Source organism: Apis florea, unplaced genomic scaffold (genome assembly GCF_048593485.1).
Source record: "Apis florea isolate Af1SG1 unplaced genomic scaffold, ASM4859348v1 contig_2495_pilon, whole genome shotgun sequence".
NCBI lineage: Eukaryota > Metazoa > Arthropoda > Insecta > Hymenoptera > Apidae > Apis > Apis florea.
In genome coordinates this window covers 2,900,490-2,913,669 of record NW_028256595.1, presented here as the reverse complement: position 1 = coordinate 2,913,669, position 13,180 = coordinate 2,900,490, and the positions used below count along the sequence as shown (strand labels likewise).

At 45.6% G+C, this 13,180-nt stretch overlaps 1 protein-coding gene across 2 annotated transcripts in view; it reads right to left on the bottom strand.

Moving 5' to 3' along the window:
* LOC100868024 (cell adhesion molecule Dscam2) overlaps nt 1-13,180 on the bottom strand; it is a 111,635-nt gene that overhangs the window by 15,348 nt on the left and 83,107 nt on the right. Inside the window, exons 11-15 of one of the 2 annotated variants that reach the window (XM_086906441.1) lie at nt 12,727-13,143; nt 5,973-6,092; nt 3,262-3,444; nt 2,511-2,658; nt 1,729-2,027 (exon numbers count right to left, since the gene is read on the bottom strand). In XM_086906441.1, the coding sequence (XP_086762567.1) occupies nt 1,729-2,027; nt 2,511-2,658; nt 3,262-3,444; nt 5,973-6,092; nt 12,727-13,143 (1,167 nt within the window). The remainder of the gene's footprint in view (nt 1-1,728; nt 2,028-2,510; nt 2,659-3,261; nt 3,445-5,972; nt 6,093-12,726; nt 13,144-13,180) is intronic. The other variant, XM_086906440.1, reaches the window with a different exon arrangement.

Below are 13,180 nucleotides of genomic sequence, written 5' to 3'. Positions count from 1 at the left end.
ATTGCCCTCGATATATCCAAAAATCTATAAGAACGTTTTGCCTGGTGGCGGACCTTGTCGAGGTTTCGATCGATCGAAAGGTTCGCACAGCGTTTCTCAAATTTCACCGAGGAGACACAGAGAGAGAGAGAGAGGGAGAGAGTCGGAGGAGATACAGGAGGAGTCGAGTTTCGCGATCGATTAAGAAAGACGGGTCGGAGAGAATTGGACGGAATCGATTCGAAGAACAGCGTGGTAAAAAAAAAAAGGACGTTGGAAAATAGCAGCGGTGAAAAATAACGAAGACGTTTTCGAGAGTGGCGAGATACGAATAACGTCTCTGACACGTTCCCCACGGAAATCGTTATGAACGAGTCGAACGACATCGGCAGAGTCGAGGAACCGCCGTAAGATGGATCTTAGCGACGCGATGGATAACACCGTCACGAGCGGTAAAAAGATCGCTATTTGAATTCCAAAGAATCTTTTCGGAGAGAGTCTCTTTCCCGGCGCAGATGTCAAAGCGATAAATCATCCGCCTCTATGATATATTCCGTTATCTTTATACGGGTACAAGGAATGGGATTCTCGGAATCGATCTCTTATCCATTTAATTAATTTACTCGCTAGCCTGGGTGGTTTCGATTTTTCCAGATTTTTTCCCGATCACATCGAACGCGAACGAGATGAAAAATGATCAAGTTTGAGAAACGCTGCACGCCTTCGTGAAAAGGAGCCGATGTAACGTTGCCAAACTCGGGGAACTTGTTTGGACTGCGGTCCAACAACATCGGCGTATCTATTTCCTTCGTCGGCGTGTCTGCTTTCATCGCGTTACGAGAAGCCACGTAGAAGCCAACAGCTGCGTGAAACGATCGAGCATCGGTATTAAAAAGTCATCATCAGGATAAAGCGATAGCTCTGACTCGAGACACACCACGATACGTACGTAACGGGGAAATAATACTCCGCGAATCTCTCTTGCCCGTCTCCATTATCAAAATGGCGGTTCGCAAGTAGGCTGACTCTGGAAAAGCCTACGAGAGTTGTACAATGGAAATAACAGGCCTACTGCTCGCGAAAACGAAGAAAGAGAGGCGAAAGTCGGTCACTCCATTCGACAAATTCAAACCCGATGATCCCGGTACGCTAACTTTCGACTCGAAATCGGTCTCGGCCCAACATCCGCCAACATTCCTCTTTTCCAAAGTTAAGTAACTCGTCAAAGAAGAAAATATAGCGACGTGAATACGATGGTGGAACGTAACGAGCGAATATGCACTGTGAATATGCGAGTCTATTTAGCGATAGGAATGAGTCAGACATGGTGTACGCGTCATCGTGAGCCCCGATGATTCCCATTGCCGATTCACGAAACCTCGATCCATCGATCCACGAAGCGTCGTGCATGCGCCGTACATTTGACCACGATCAATCGAAGTCAGGGTCGCTAGTACACGCTCCCGAGACACGCCTCTCTGTCTCGAGGCAAGCTGGACCGTCGCAGCATTGCACCTCGGTCCATTCGCCTCCTCGTTTCCATCCCATCAAACGGAATCACCGTGCCGCGTCCAATCTCATCGCGAGGCCGCCACGATCGAGTTTCAATCCATTTCAATCACCTTTGCATCCGGATTAATATACCGTACCCGAGAGATATTCGCGGAGAAAATTCGTGGCGATGTCGTTCCCGATAATGATTGGTCGCGTGATCCGATCGCGGCGAACAAAGCGAATCGTCCAACCTACCCTGCGCCTCCTTGTATTGCACGATGTATTTGGTTATGGGCGAGCTGGCGTGCGCTGGATCCTGCTCGCTGGACGGCGACGACCAGGCCAACAGCAGCGATCTGCTCCCTTGCTCGGCTACGTGTAAATTCCGGGGGAAATTGGGTGGCTCCTGCACCAGCAGCTTGATACCGGCCCTGGCGTGGCCGTAAGCGTTCGTCGCCACGCACGTGTAGTCCCCACGGTCAATGTGGTTCGCCTGGGTGATGCGCAGCTCCGAGATCACCCGCCCGGACACCTTCTGGTTGTCTATCGTGTACCTGCGGAGAGGGAGAGTTTCATCGATCGATCTTTCCATTCGTACAGCGAAAAAGGATATAGGATTTCTAATACGACGATTCGCTGTCGCGGGCGAATTATCGAACCGATGCATCGCGTCGAGTAATTTTGCGTGAGCGAAAGTTAGCGAGGGATGATGCGAGAATAATTTCGTAACGAAGGAGCTGTTGGGAAAACGTTCCGTCCACACGCTCCGCGGAGTGGAACCGACCGAATGAATCCCTCGAGGAAGCCCGGAGGGAAGAGGGCGCGTCTAACGTCTGCGTCGCAGTTTTTAAAAAGATGGAAATTTCGGGATCGCGGACACGCGTTCAATCAGATCCGTCCGCGTGTTGTAATTAAGCCGCGTCACTTCCCTCGTCGATCTCGATCGAGATGTCGCTCTCATCGATCGTTCGCCGCAGCGAAAGCCAGACAGCATGCACGGGAGGGAAGGGGGAGGCTTGATTAATTTCGATACAAACCTAACATCGTAGTTGGGATCGACTCGGCTGTCACGCGCACGCCAGCTCAGATCAAGAGGAGCGTCTCCTTCGGCCTCGCAGCGTAACGTCACGCTCTCTCCTCGCCTCACCGACTCCTGCTGAGTTTTCACCGACACTTGAGGGCCCGCTGCTTCCACAAAACATGTTTAACATCTTTCTTATAATCGTTTCTCTCTTCTTCTCAGGGGAACGCCAGTGAGAAAAAAGTGAGAGAAAAAATCGTATCGTATTTTCGCATATCGTATACTTTTTGATCCCGGAACGAAATCGGATGAGACGCGTTCGAAAAATCGTCGATCTCGTCCAAAGATATATTATCGCGATCGAACCGATGAAACCGAAATTTCCCACGAATCCAGCTCCTTCCTTTTTTCCAAATTACTCCGCGCGTGTATCGCGTTATAACGTTTCCCTCGATTCGTACGCCACAATACAAATATATATGTAAAAGTGAAAAAAATCACGATCGACCGAGTAAACGCAAATGGACGTGATGGCTACGCGCACGACTCGTCGAAACGGATCGTAACGAGGTTTAAAGCAATATGCTCGTGAGTTTCTCACGATAAACAGACTGTAACGACGACCTTTCCCCTCCTCCCCCAATAGGCGTTCCCCTGTGCATGGATCGGTGGAGAAATTCGACGGGACTGAAGAATTTCGAAGTCAAGTTCGCGGGTCGGATCCACACTGACAGATCCACACTCGTAACGCTGGGTGAATATTTTACCGTGAACTGTTAGTCGAATGAGCTTGCTGAGGCCTGGCCCGATCCCGTTGCTCGCCTGGCACAGGTAGAAACCGGCGTGATCCCTGGATACCCGCGAGATCACCAAGGATCCATTCCCCGCGACCCCCGCACCCTCGGTCCCGCTGAATCCTAGCTCTCTATAGTCGCCTGGTGTATCCATCCCTGTTCCAAGAGAGAGAGAGAGAAAGAGAGAGCAACCATTAAGGGAACCTCCAAAGTAACTCCCGTATGATAATTCTCCGTCTGTATTCCGCTTGTTATCCGAGATAATGGTAAACAGAATTTGGAACGCAATTCTATTATGTTTGTGAACGGGGGCGGAACGAAATTGGAAGAATTCTTACTCTAACTCGAATTAGATAGAAACGGATAGAATTTCGATGAATTTGTAGGAAAAATAATAGAGAGAAGCATGGAATGATTAATAAATTAATTCATCGACGTCTTGTCGTCTGGTTTTCTTTTTTTTTTTTTTTTTTAGATAGAAAACGTTCTACCATGAGTAGTTGCTCGTAGAGTTAATCCACTTCGCTCAGTCAAATTATTCAACGGATTCGTATCGAACGTCTCTTTACTCGCGATAGAATTTTAATAGACTGTGTGGATTAAGCAGCGATGCGTGGATTAATCTTACGAAGCTGTCTGTCTTCCCTATCGAACAAATTTCAAAATTGTAGAGATTCTGAATCGTTGCAAAATTAAAACGTTCGATGTCTTGATTTTGATAGAGAGACAAAAAAGAAAAAGGAACAGAAATTTCGAACATTTATCGATTCGTCACAATCACAGGAATTCGACGTGGCTAGTGAGATAGGCATTTACGATGTTACAGAATTTTACACAGCCGGGGAAATATCGTTTCGGAATTCGCAGTGTCGCCGCATTCTCCAAACGACGGAACAACGTTACCACCGCGGCGGATCAACATCACTCGACATTCTTTCCGATACAATAAGCATCTGGAAGGGGGCGGGTAAATGTCCAAAGAAGATTCGGCGTTGCGTGAAAAGATACAACGTGGGTGAAAATGCGATCGAGAAGTACGCTTTCCGACCCTTTCGATGCATACGTAGGGCCACGTTGTCGTAGGTATCGATCTTTCTTTCTTCCAAAAAAAAAAAAAAAAAAAAAAAAAAGAACAAGAAAAGAAGAAAAGAAAATCCCAGCGTTGGATGCGTATTAAATCGTTTTAATTGATAGACCGCGGCTGATTGGCCGGCTCATTCGAAATGTATCCCCCGCTTAATGAGCAATTTAACTTTCGCGAAATTGGAATAGGGAGTGGGACGAGAAATGGGCCGCGATCGAGGAAAAAGGGAAGAAATTTCATTGGTGCGATGTAACGTTCGTCCGTGGACGAGCAACGAACCGGTGAAACTAATTGTACTACCGTTTCATCGGGCGGAGGGCTTATTTCAGATTGAACGAGACCTGGCTGGAAAGCTGGCCGATCAGCGAAATTTCTGGATGGATATCTTCGTCAACCAGCCTCGGGTTAAATACACTCGTAACTCGATGAAAATGGTCGATCGATTCGCGTTCAAAAGTCGGCCGGAATTATTAAAAATCTCCTTCCGAAGAGGAAGAGAAAAGAGGGATAAGGGCGTGTAAAGAAGAAACGTCTGGAGGAAATTTCTTCTGTTTCGTTTCGGCTAATAAATTTCTACGGGCGAAAAAAGATATTTATAATCGGAACAACGTTCGAATAGATTTTCCCGTCGTTGCTTATAAATCGAGGCGGAACCGGCTCACGAATCGATCCCATCTGATAGAATTTTAAATTTTCCCTTACGGTAGGATTCGCCATTTTCCTTTCATTTCCTTCTCTTCGAAAAACATTATACAGAATTCCATGATTATTTCCTTTTCTTTTTTTTTTCCCCTCCTCCCAACCGGAATCATCATTACGACGCGTGACGCGAAATTCTATTCTTTCGTTCGTCGACAAGGAAATTTTCATGCCACGCTGTCGTGAAAGAGAAAAGAATAGATAAGAGGCATCGACGTTGCCAATTAAACAAACTCGAGGGAAACCATTAAAAAGAAACAGGAACTTTTCGAAAGGAATCACATTACATCCCGGATGCGCACACGTGTGCGAGTTTATAAAGATCGATGCAGACGAGTTTCGCGTAAAGGGGAAACAACCCGTCAAAAAGCGAGCATTGAATTCCGCTTATTAAGTGGTATCAACCTCTTACACCAACTTGCCCGCGTACTCAAAACGTACGAGTGCTTGTACGAGCGCCAAAGAAATTTCCCGCAGTGGAATGCGGTATCATATCAATCAGCCGACGACCGTGTGACGTCGGAAAAAATATCGTGGAAAATACCCGAATTTAGAAGAATTTAGAAAAACGATGCTTCTCTCTTTAAAAAAAAAAAGAAAATAAATAAATAAATAAAACCTCGATCCACACAGATATGCTTCTAAACACATATTAAAAACAATCCATGTACTACAGTATTTCGGAAGGAAAATGATAAGTGCGAATCGGGGAAAGAACAGGATTAGATAAGAAAGTTCCTCCTTAAAGGGTGACTAATCGCGTCATCGTTCGTGATCGATGTCCGACGTAAGTCAGCCAACGGTGGTTTCCCGGTAAGACAGAGGGCCAGTTTTTCGGTACCGGCGCGGAATCTTCTCCGCGCTGGGACGATGGATACTCGGGGGCAGAGTCGTGACTTACCGATCGATTGCTTCCAAGTCACCGTCGGAATGGGGAATCCTTCAGCCTGACAGGGGATGGAGACGCCGTGACCTACAACGGCGTTCTGGTCGATAGGTTCGACCGTCCAGCGCGGCGGCACTAAAAATACGATCCAATTGGCTTAAAATCTTCCGGATCGCCGGTTCCCCGCGGGCCGGCGCTTCGTCTTCGCCCGATCTCTCGGACGATCCTCGTCGATCGGCAACCCCCGCGATTGCACCCTGTCGCCTCGCCCTTCTTCCTCGCTTTGTCCCGGTCGTTCCAGACAATCGCCTCGTTTTCGCGTGACCGGCACACGCACCATGCCACGTTTTACGAACCGAAACAGACCGTTCTTTCGAATCAGGCGTGCGGGAACAAAGAATCGAAGAATCGAGAGGCGAATGCGAACGATGTAAGAAGGAAAAGTATCGTTTCGTCTCTCGAATCGATGTCCCTCCCGCATTTTTTAATACGGAGAATCGAAATTTATGAGGGTTGGGACACGTGTGAGGGTCGATCAATCCGCGTCTTCTCCGATCGAGCTAAGCGAAATCTGATATTTCGTTCGAACTAATTAGCCATTGTTCGCGTCGATCCGTTTTTGTGGAACGGCGTGCGAGACGAGGTTTTTCGTCGACGAGGATCCGACCGATTTCCGAGCGTTTTCTCACTACGATTCTTCTACAATTGTCTTTGCTGTCGCGTGTTTGACTGTTTTCTGTAGTCGCGTTTTGTGTACTCGTGTGTCGTGTATGTCGTGAGAGACGCATGCAATTTTTCAAAACGGGTTTCGACTGTTACTGCATACTTACTTACTCAACGCTAGTATAATAAAGTACGTGTGAAACAACAACGTGTGTGGCAACAAAATCGGTGGTGTCTGTGTTTGGACTACTTGAATTGACGATGTCGTATTCAGATGAGGGGAGGGGGAGTAAGATGTTCATTCATTCGTCGTTGTTGTCGATTGTCAACAAGGTAACAAACTAACTAATTTATCAGAAATAACATCGAGCAGTGATTGATAGAATGAAAAAGAAGAAAAAAAAAAAAAAGGAAAAAGAAAACAATCGTCGAATCGTGAAATTAAAAACCGTGAAAGAAGGGGGGAGGGAAAAATATGCGTGCGTTTGTAATTAATCTGTAAATTACTGAAATGAAAACGTGCTCGGAGAAATTAATTTGCAAATGGGGAATTAAAAATATACACTCGACAAAGAAGAAGAATGATAAAACGAAATTATAAAGTGTCTCGAACGAATTAAGGGAGAGAGGCAACCGATACGTCGTATCGGTTAGATAGAAATAGCATTCCTTGGATTAATTATAAAAGTATATCGTAATTATCGGGGAGGGGATAAAGTGTTTGCATGCAAGAATCGTTTCATTTTCGAAAATATAAAAAACACGGCAGGCATCATTCCAAGTAAAAAAGATGTAATCGAATAATAAAGGTTTTTTTAAAGAACAACGGACAAAGCAATAACGGTATCCTATCTTCAAAGAACGTTACTTATAATCAGTGTAAATACGAATAAAAAACACGCAGAGAAAACTTTCGAGGCACACAGTAAAATAACGTAAACGTTAATCTCCAACATTCTTTCCATCGTCATTCCAAGTTGCTCGTATGTATATAAAGATAAAATATATATGGTAGGCGAAAAAAATCGTACGAGAAAATGTTACTGAAACCAGTAAACGTTAACTACGCGAACGCATGCTTTTACATCCGTCACAGACATTTTGTTGCATTACACGAGCACAATATAAGTAATATCTCTCGGTACACGAAACCGCACACTACAAAAAGGAAGAAAGAAAACGAGAGAGAAAAAAAAAGAGGAAAGAATAGAAAAAACGAAAAATAGAAAAAAAAAAAAATAATTAAAATAGGAAAATAGAAAACGACACTATAACTATGGATGAACACGCGTAAAACAAAACGAAAGATACGAGAAAAAGAGAGAGAGAAAGAGAGAGAGAGAGAGAGAGAGGGGGAGAGAGAGAAAAAAGAATAATTCGTACGCAATTAAAAAGAAAGACGACCGAACAACAAAAACGTTCTAATTCTAATCAGACATCAGCACGCTCAACTTTCGAAATCTACAAATCGAACTCTTTACAAATGCTGATGATCAAATGAGGATGTACAGATATATATAGTAACGATGAAACAACGAGAAAAGAAAGTAATAAGTAAGAACAATTAAGTTTCGTTCTCATTTACTACTTCAGCATCTTTCTTATTTCTTACTACTTTTCTTTTTTTTTTCTTTTTCTTTTTTTCTCAATTCGTCCATTTTACTCTTTCCAATTTTTTTCCTTACCGACTCGTCGCCAATGGATCTCAACTTGATGTTGCTTTAACCGTTGCTCGTTGGCGAAACGTGCTCTTCCGGAAAAATCACACGAACGAAAGAAATTCGTGTCCTCGAATTCGTTGCGGTTAACCGGCACGTCGATTGGCATGCATTAAAAACGAAGGACAGAGAAAGAGAGAGAAAAATAGAGAGAGAGAAATAGACAGAGATCAAAAAAAAAAAAAAAGGAAGATAAATCGTACGACTCGTAAGCCTGCCGTCCCTAGAAAATATTCGTTCTTTTTCTGTGCTGCGTGAAGGAAATCCTGGACTTCCGGCTTGTGTGCTATCACCTATCGTGTCGTATATACTTATACATATATATATATAGATATCTTTTTTCCGCCATCTTCTAAAAAAAAAAAAAAAAACACTCTCTTTGCGCGCAAGTGCTGTCGCCTCGAAGAGGATTGGAGTACCTGTGTCGCGTCAGCGTTACGTGGCTTCGAAACCTTATGCAAAATCGAGCCATTTTAGCGAACGAAAGGTATCGGGTTGATAGGATGGACACGTTTCCGGCTGGACACTTCGACCCATATTCAACTCGATTCCATGCGAAATCCCTGCGCGAATCTCTCTCTATCGATACTCGAGGAAACAGTGTTCCATCGAAATTTCGATACCTAAGTTTGTAGAAGATTCCACAAAGTTTCGAAGAAATGGAACTACGTCGAATTTTTAGGATTTTTTTAACAACATTTAATTCGAAATGAAACGGGGAACAATTGTTTCGAAGAGGCATTCGAAGAACGTATTCGAAGATGTTATCATCTTGCCTATCGTGCTTACCATTTTCCCTGAGGCTGAAACACGGCGAAGGACGAAAAAAACAAAAGTGCGACGTAACCCGTGCGTACGATCTGTTGCGAAAAAATGATGGAGGAAGACGGCGCAGGTTGACGAACGGCAGGACTTAAAAAGCGCTTGCTACTTCGCGGCGCGATTACACAGGGATTCGCTATTTTGAGAGAAGCTGCGAATAGGAGGAAGGAAATTCGTTTCGTATTTGTCAGGGACGAAACGAAACGCGAAACTTTGAATCGTCGATCGACGAGATCTCGACAATTAATTACTCGTGAATGCGGCACGCGAAAGGCTCGAGTAAACGTTACCCGAACGATAAAGATTACCAAAGGCTGTTCGTTGTGTGTTCGTGTTGGCGGTTGGAAATCGGTTTCCAGTCGCTGGTTTCTACGGGAACGAAGATAAATAAATAACGGAAGGAACGAAGCGAAATGTAAATAAAACGCGTTAGCGTCTGTTTTATTCCCTTGTTCCAACAACAATAATAATTTGTTGTCTATCAATTATAATGACGAGGGACGGAGAAAGATCCGTCGTTAATATCGAGAGTACGTAATATTTATCGCGTTACGTTTTACGTGTGGAGAAAAATACGATTTATTTTTATCGATTTCTTCCCTTCCTTTTTTTGCGTTGTATAAAGCGATCGAAATAAAGAATAATCGGATATTAATTTCACTTTTTTCCGGATATTGTATTTAAAAAGAGCGAGCGAATCAAGCCGAGGAAAGAAAGGTTGAAAATTAGCCGGTCGACAATCACGGAAATAAGATGAATATAATTCACCGTGCGTTTTAGTATAATTCAGTTGAAACAACTTAGCGAAGACTCGGAAGTCTGGAAACAAGCTTCGCAACTTTAAATTACTCGCGTTCCTCGAGGGAGTTGGGATCGTTTATATGGGTGGGGGAGGAAAGGAGGGAGGGATCCTGCAGGATGCGCGCTCGGGAATGGAATGGCTTTCGAATGACGAGTAGTGGAACGTCGTTTTATGCGCATTAGGACACGTGTATCCGATAACGCGCGCGTTTATCTGTACACGTCGCCGTTTCCGTTTCGCTCGCTCCATTCCGCACACTCGGCCAGACGTTATTCGGATCGTACCGTCCTCCAGGACAACGCACGACTATGGCACAACCGGCCGTAATATCCCGAGGCGAAACAAACGCGGGGAAAGTCAGGTGTTTCTTATCGCCCTCTCCTCGGAATCGTTGCGCCGTCCGTTCCTCTTATCGTTCCCAAACCTCGATCGCCGAGAATCGAGCACTCTATTTTACGCTCGATCGACTCTTGTTTCCTTCAAAACCCCTCTTAAATTCCCTTCCAAAAACTTTCTTATTGGCCAACGAGTTTCGCGACTTTCCATCGATTTCACACTCGAGTCGCGCAACTCCTCCGCCCCTCGTGAAATTCTCCTCTCTAAGGAAATTTCACGATCGATAGAGAGACGGATCGTTCGAGTGTCCTCGAGCCTGCGTCGATCTTGCCCGGCCTAAGTATTATAATTCGAGGGTTGCGTGTTCGACGATTGACCGGCGACGTTTACAAAAGACTCGATCTCCTTTCGATCGCGTCGTTAAGTTCGACGTACTCGAACGAGTTTAATTTACGATCCTTTGTTTCACGAGACGTTGAGGCCGCAAAACACGTTTTGCCACATCCGCTACTACGTCGAATCGAGATCCGTCAATAACAAAGCGAGAACCCTCGAACAGTCCTCGATGCGTCCTCCGATGGTTTGGTCGATCGATGGAGCGCGCGGATGTATCGAGCAGGGTTGGTGGAATTTCTCGAAAAATTCGAGATTTATTTCCCTGCTAATCATCAGGAATACGCGCACTCGGAGAGAGAAAGAGACCGTATTTTCGAGGCCGGTGAAAATAGTTCGTTAACGATATCGGAGGGGGAGGGTGTCGGACGCGGCGTCGAAAAACGATGATATCGAAATCACGGTACCGCCGTGCTATCGCGCTTGCATCGACTCGTAACACGGCTAACTCGAATTTACGGTAGTTTTTACGCGCGACCCAACGACCCATCCCGGCTCTTAGTGAATATGAATGGGAAGAGCGGAAGAGAAACATTGCAACGCGTCGCGTTTCGCGCGTGCCTTGGAAAACAACAGAGCGTCTCCTCTGCGGTTACCTTCCTCTTTCTTCGGAGCGAGCAACGTCCCTCGAAAGAATTAACTTCCGGTTAACGAAGATCGACGAGGGACACGCGCTCTCTCTCTCTCCGCGTCGTTATTTACCGAGATTGTTCGCCCGCCTCGTCGTAATTCGATCATCATCCTCTTAATGCGAGAAAGTTGACGCGCGTCAAAGAATGGAAGGAAGAATCCGTCGGAACGAAGATAAGAAAGTGATTCAGACCGGATGGTGGCGAAGGAACGAGTTGTCGCCGACTTTGGGAACCGAATCATCGACCGGGTTGGCGAACTCGTTGAAAAGTCGCGTTACCGCGGAAACTCGAAACTAATTTGCCTGTGCGAGGCTGTATCCTCGCGAGAGGCCGCCGCGATCCGACTCGCGAGCAAACTTCCGGGGAAACTAGGCTTGTAACGTAATGTTCGAAGGGTGGAAGGAGGAGGAAACCTCGTTGGGGAGAAAACGTGCTCGCGTTGGTGGAGGAAAAAACGTGGTCGAACGAAAGGGAGGAGGAGGGAGCAGCGAGGAGAAATGTAATTGCGAGACGAGGTGTCTTTGAAGGAAACGTGAGCCATCTGACTGGGGTTATCTCTCGCTATTTTCTTTCTCTTTCCTTTCTTTTTTTTTTTGTTTCTTTTATAAGAAATATTCCACCGGTCGGGGAGCGTTATCCTCCTTAAATAGACCTTTTGCCGCTCTTCTTAGCGGGATAGGGAAAAAAAGAAGAAGAAGAATCCCCCGGTAACGTGATATCATCATATCCACCTTAATATTCTATCTTCGCGCGAATTCGTTGGGAAAATAAGAATCCGAGCTCTCTGTATTCAGAGAGCAAACTCGAGAGCGACCGTTCCACGAACTCCGGGGCTTTGCGTGGAAAATTCAAACGGATCGAAACGCGTCCCTCAACGCAAAGACAAATGTATCTACACTCTCGAAACACGAAACATTCTTTCCCGGAAAGAACGATTCTCGAGTTAAATTTCACGAGATTTCGATTTAATCCATTGAAACATCCACGTGGAGCATGAAAATTCAAAGGTGGTGAAGGGCGACGAAGAACCGAGGAAGATGGGATCACGTCGAGATAAGGGGAGTGGAAGTGTCATCGCGAGAAAGGAGAAAACGCGAATCGATTCCAATGTCGAAACACACACTCCGGTACTCCAATCTTCCTTGTTGGCTGTTCCGTATCTGTGCCTTAATATGTATATACACGCGTGTACGTATATATATAATTCATATGTATATACATATATACAATGTATAAATAAACGTATATATATATATAACACACATATATATGTATATATATATACATACAGAGAGAAAGACAGTCAGAGACAAGTATACATCTGGCTGGCACACGGTTTATGTACACAGGTTCTTACAGCTACCATATGTCGATTTTTGTTGTTGCTCGTTTGAGACACCAACCAGCAACGGAGAGGCTGGTCGAGTATTCGGCCAGGCCAGCGACGTTGCTGATCTGGCACGTGTAGTTCCCGCTGTGCTTAGCGCTGACGTTATTTATCGTCAGGATGCTGGAAAACGGCGGATAGTCGCTTATCTGTATGTTGTTGTTGCCCGTCTCGAGAAAGGCCGCGGTGAATCCGCCCGAGGAGGAGGAGGACGACGACGACGACGACGACGACGACGACGACGACGAGGACGACGACGACGCCGAGGACGACGCCGACGCACCGTCACCCGATCTGACCTGAATCGGTTTCTCGTCCATCAACCATGTGATGTTGAACGGCTGGTCACCCTGGCTCGTGGTACACATTAGCTGTGTCCTCATCCCCTCCGTCACACCGTTCTCGAAATAAAACGGCGAGATCCGCGGTGGAACTATAAACGTGACGTGTGATAATAGTATGTACTACCT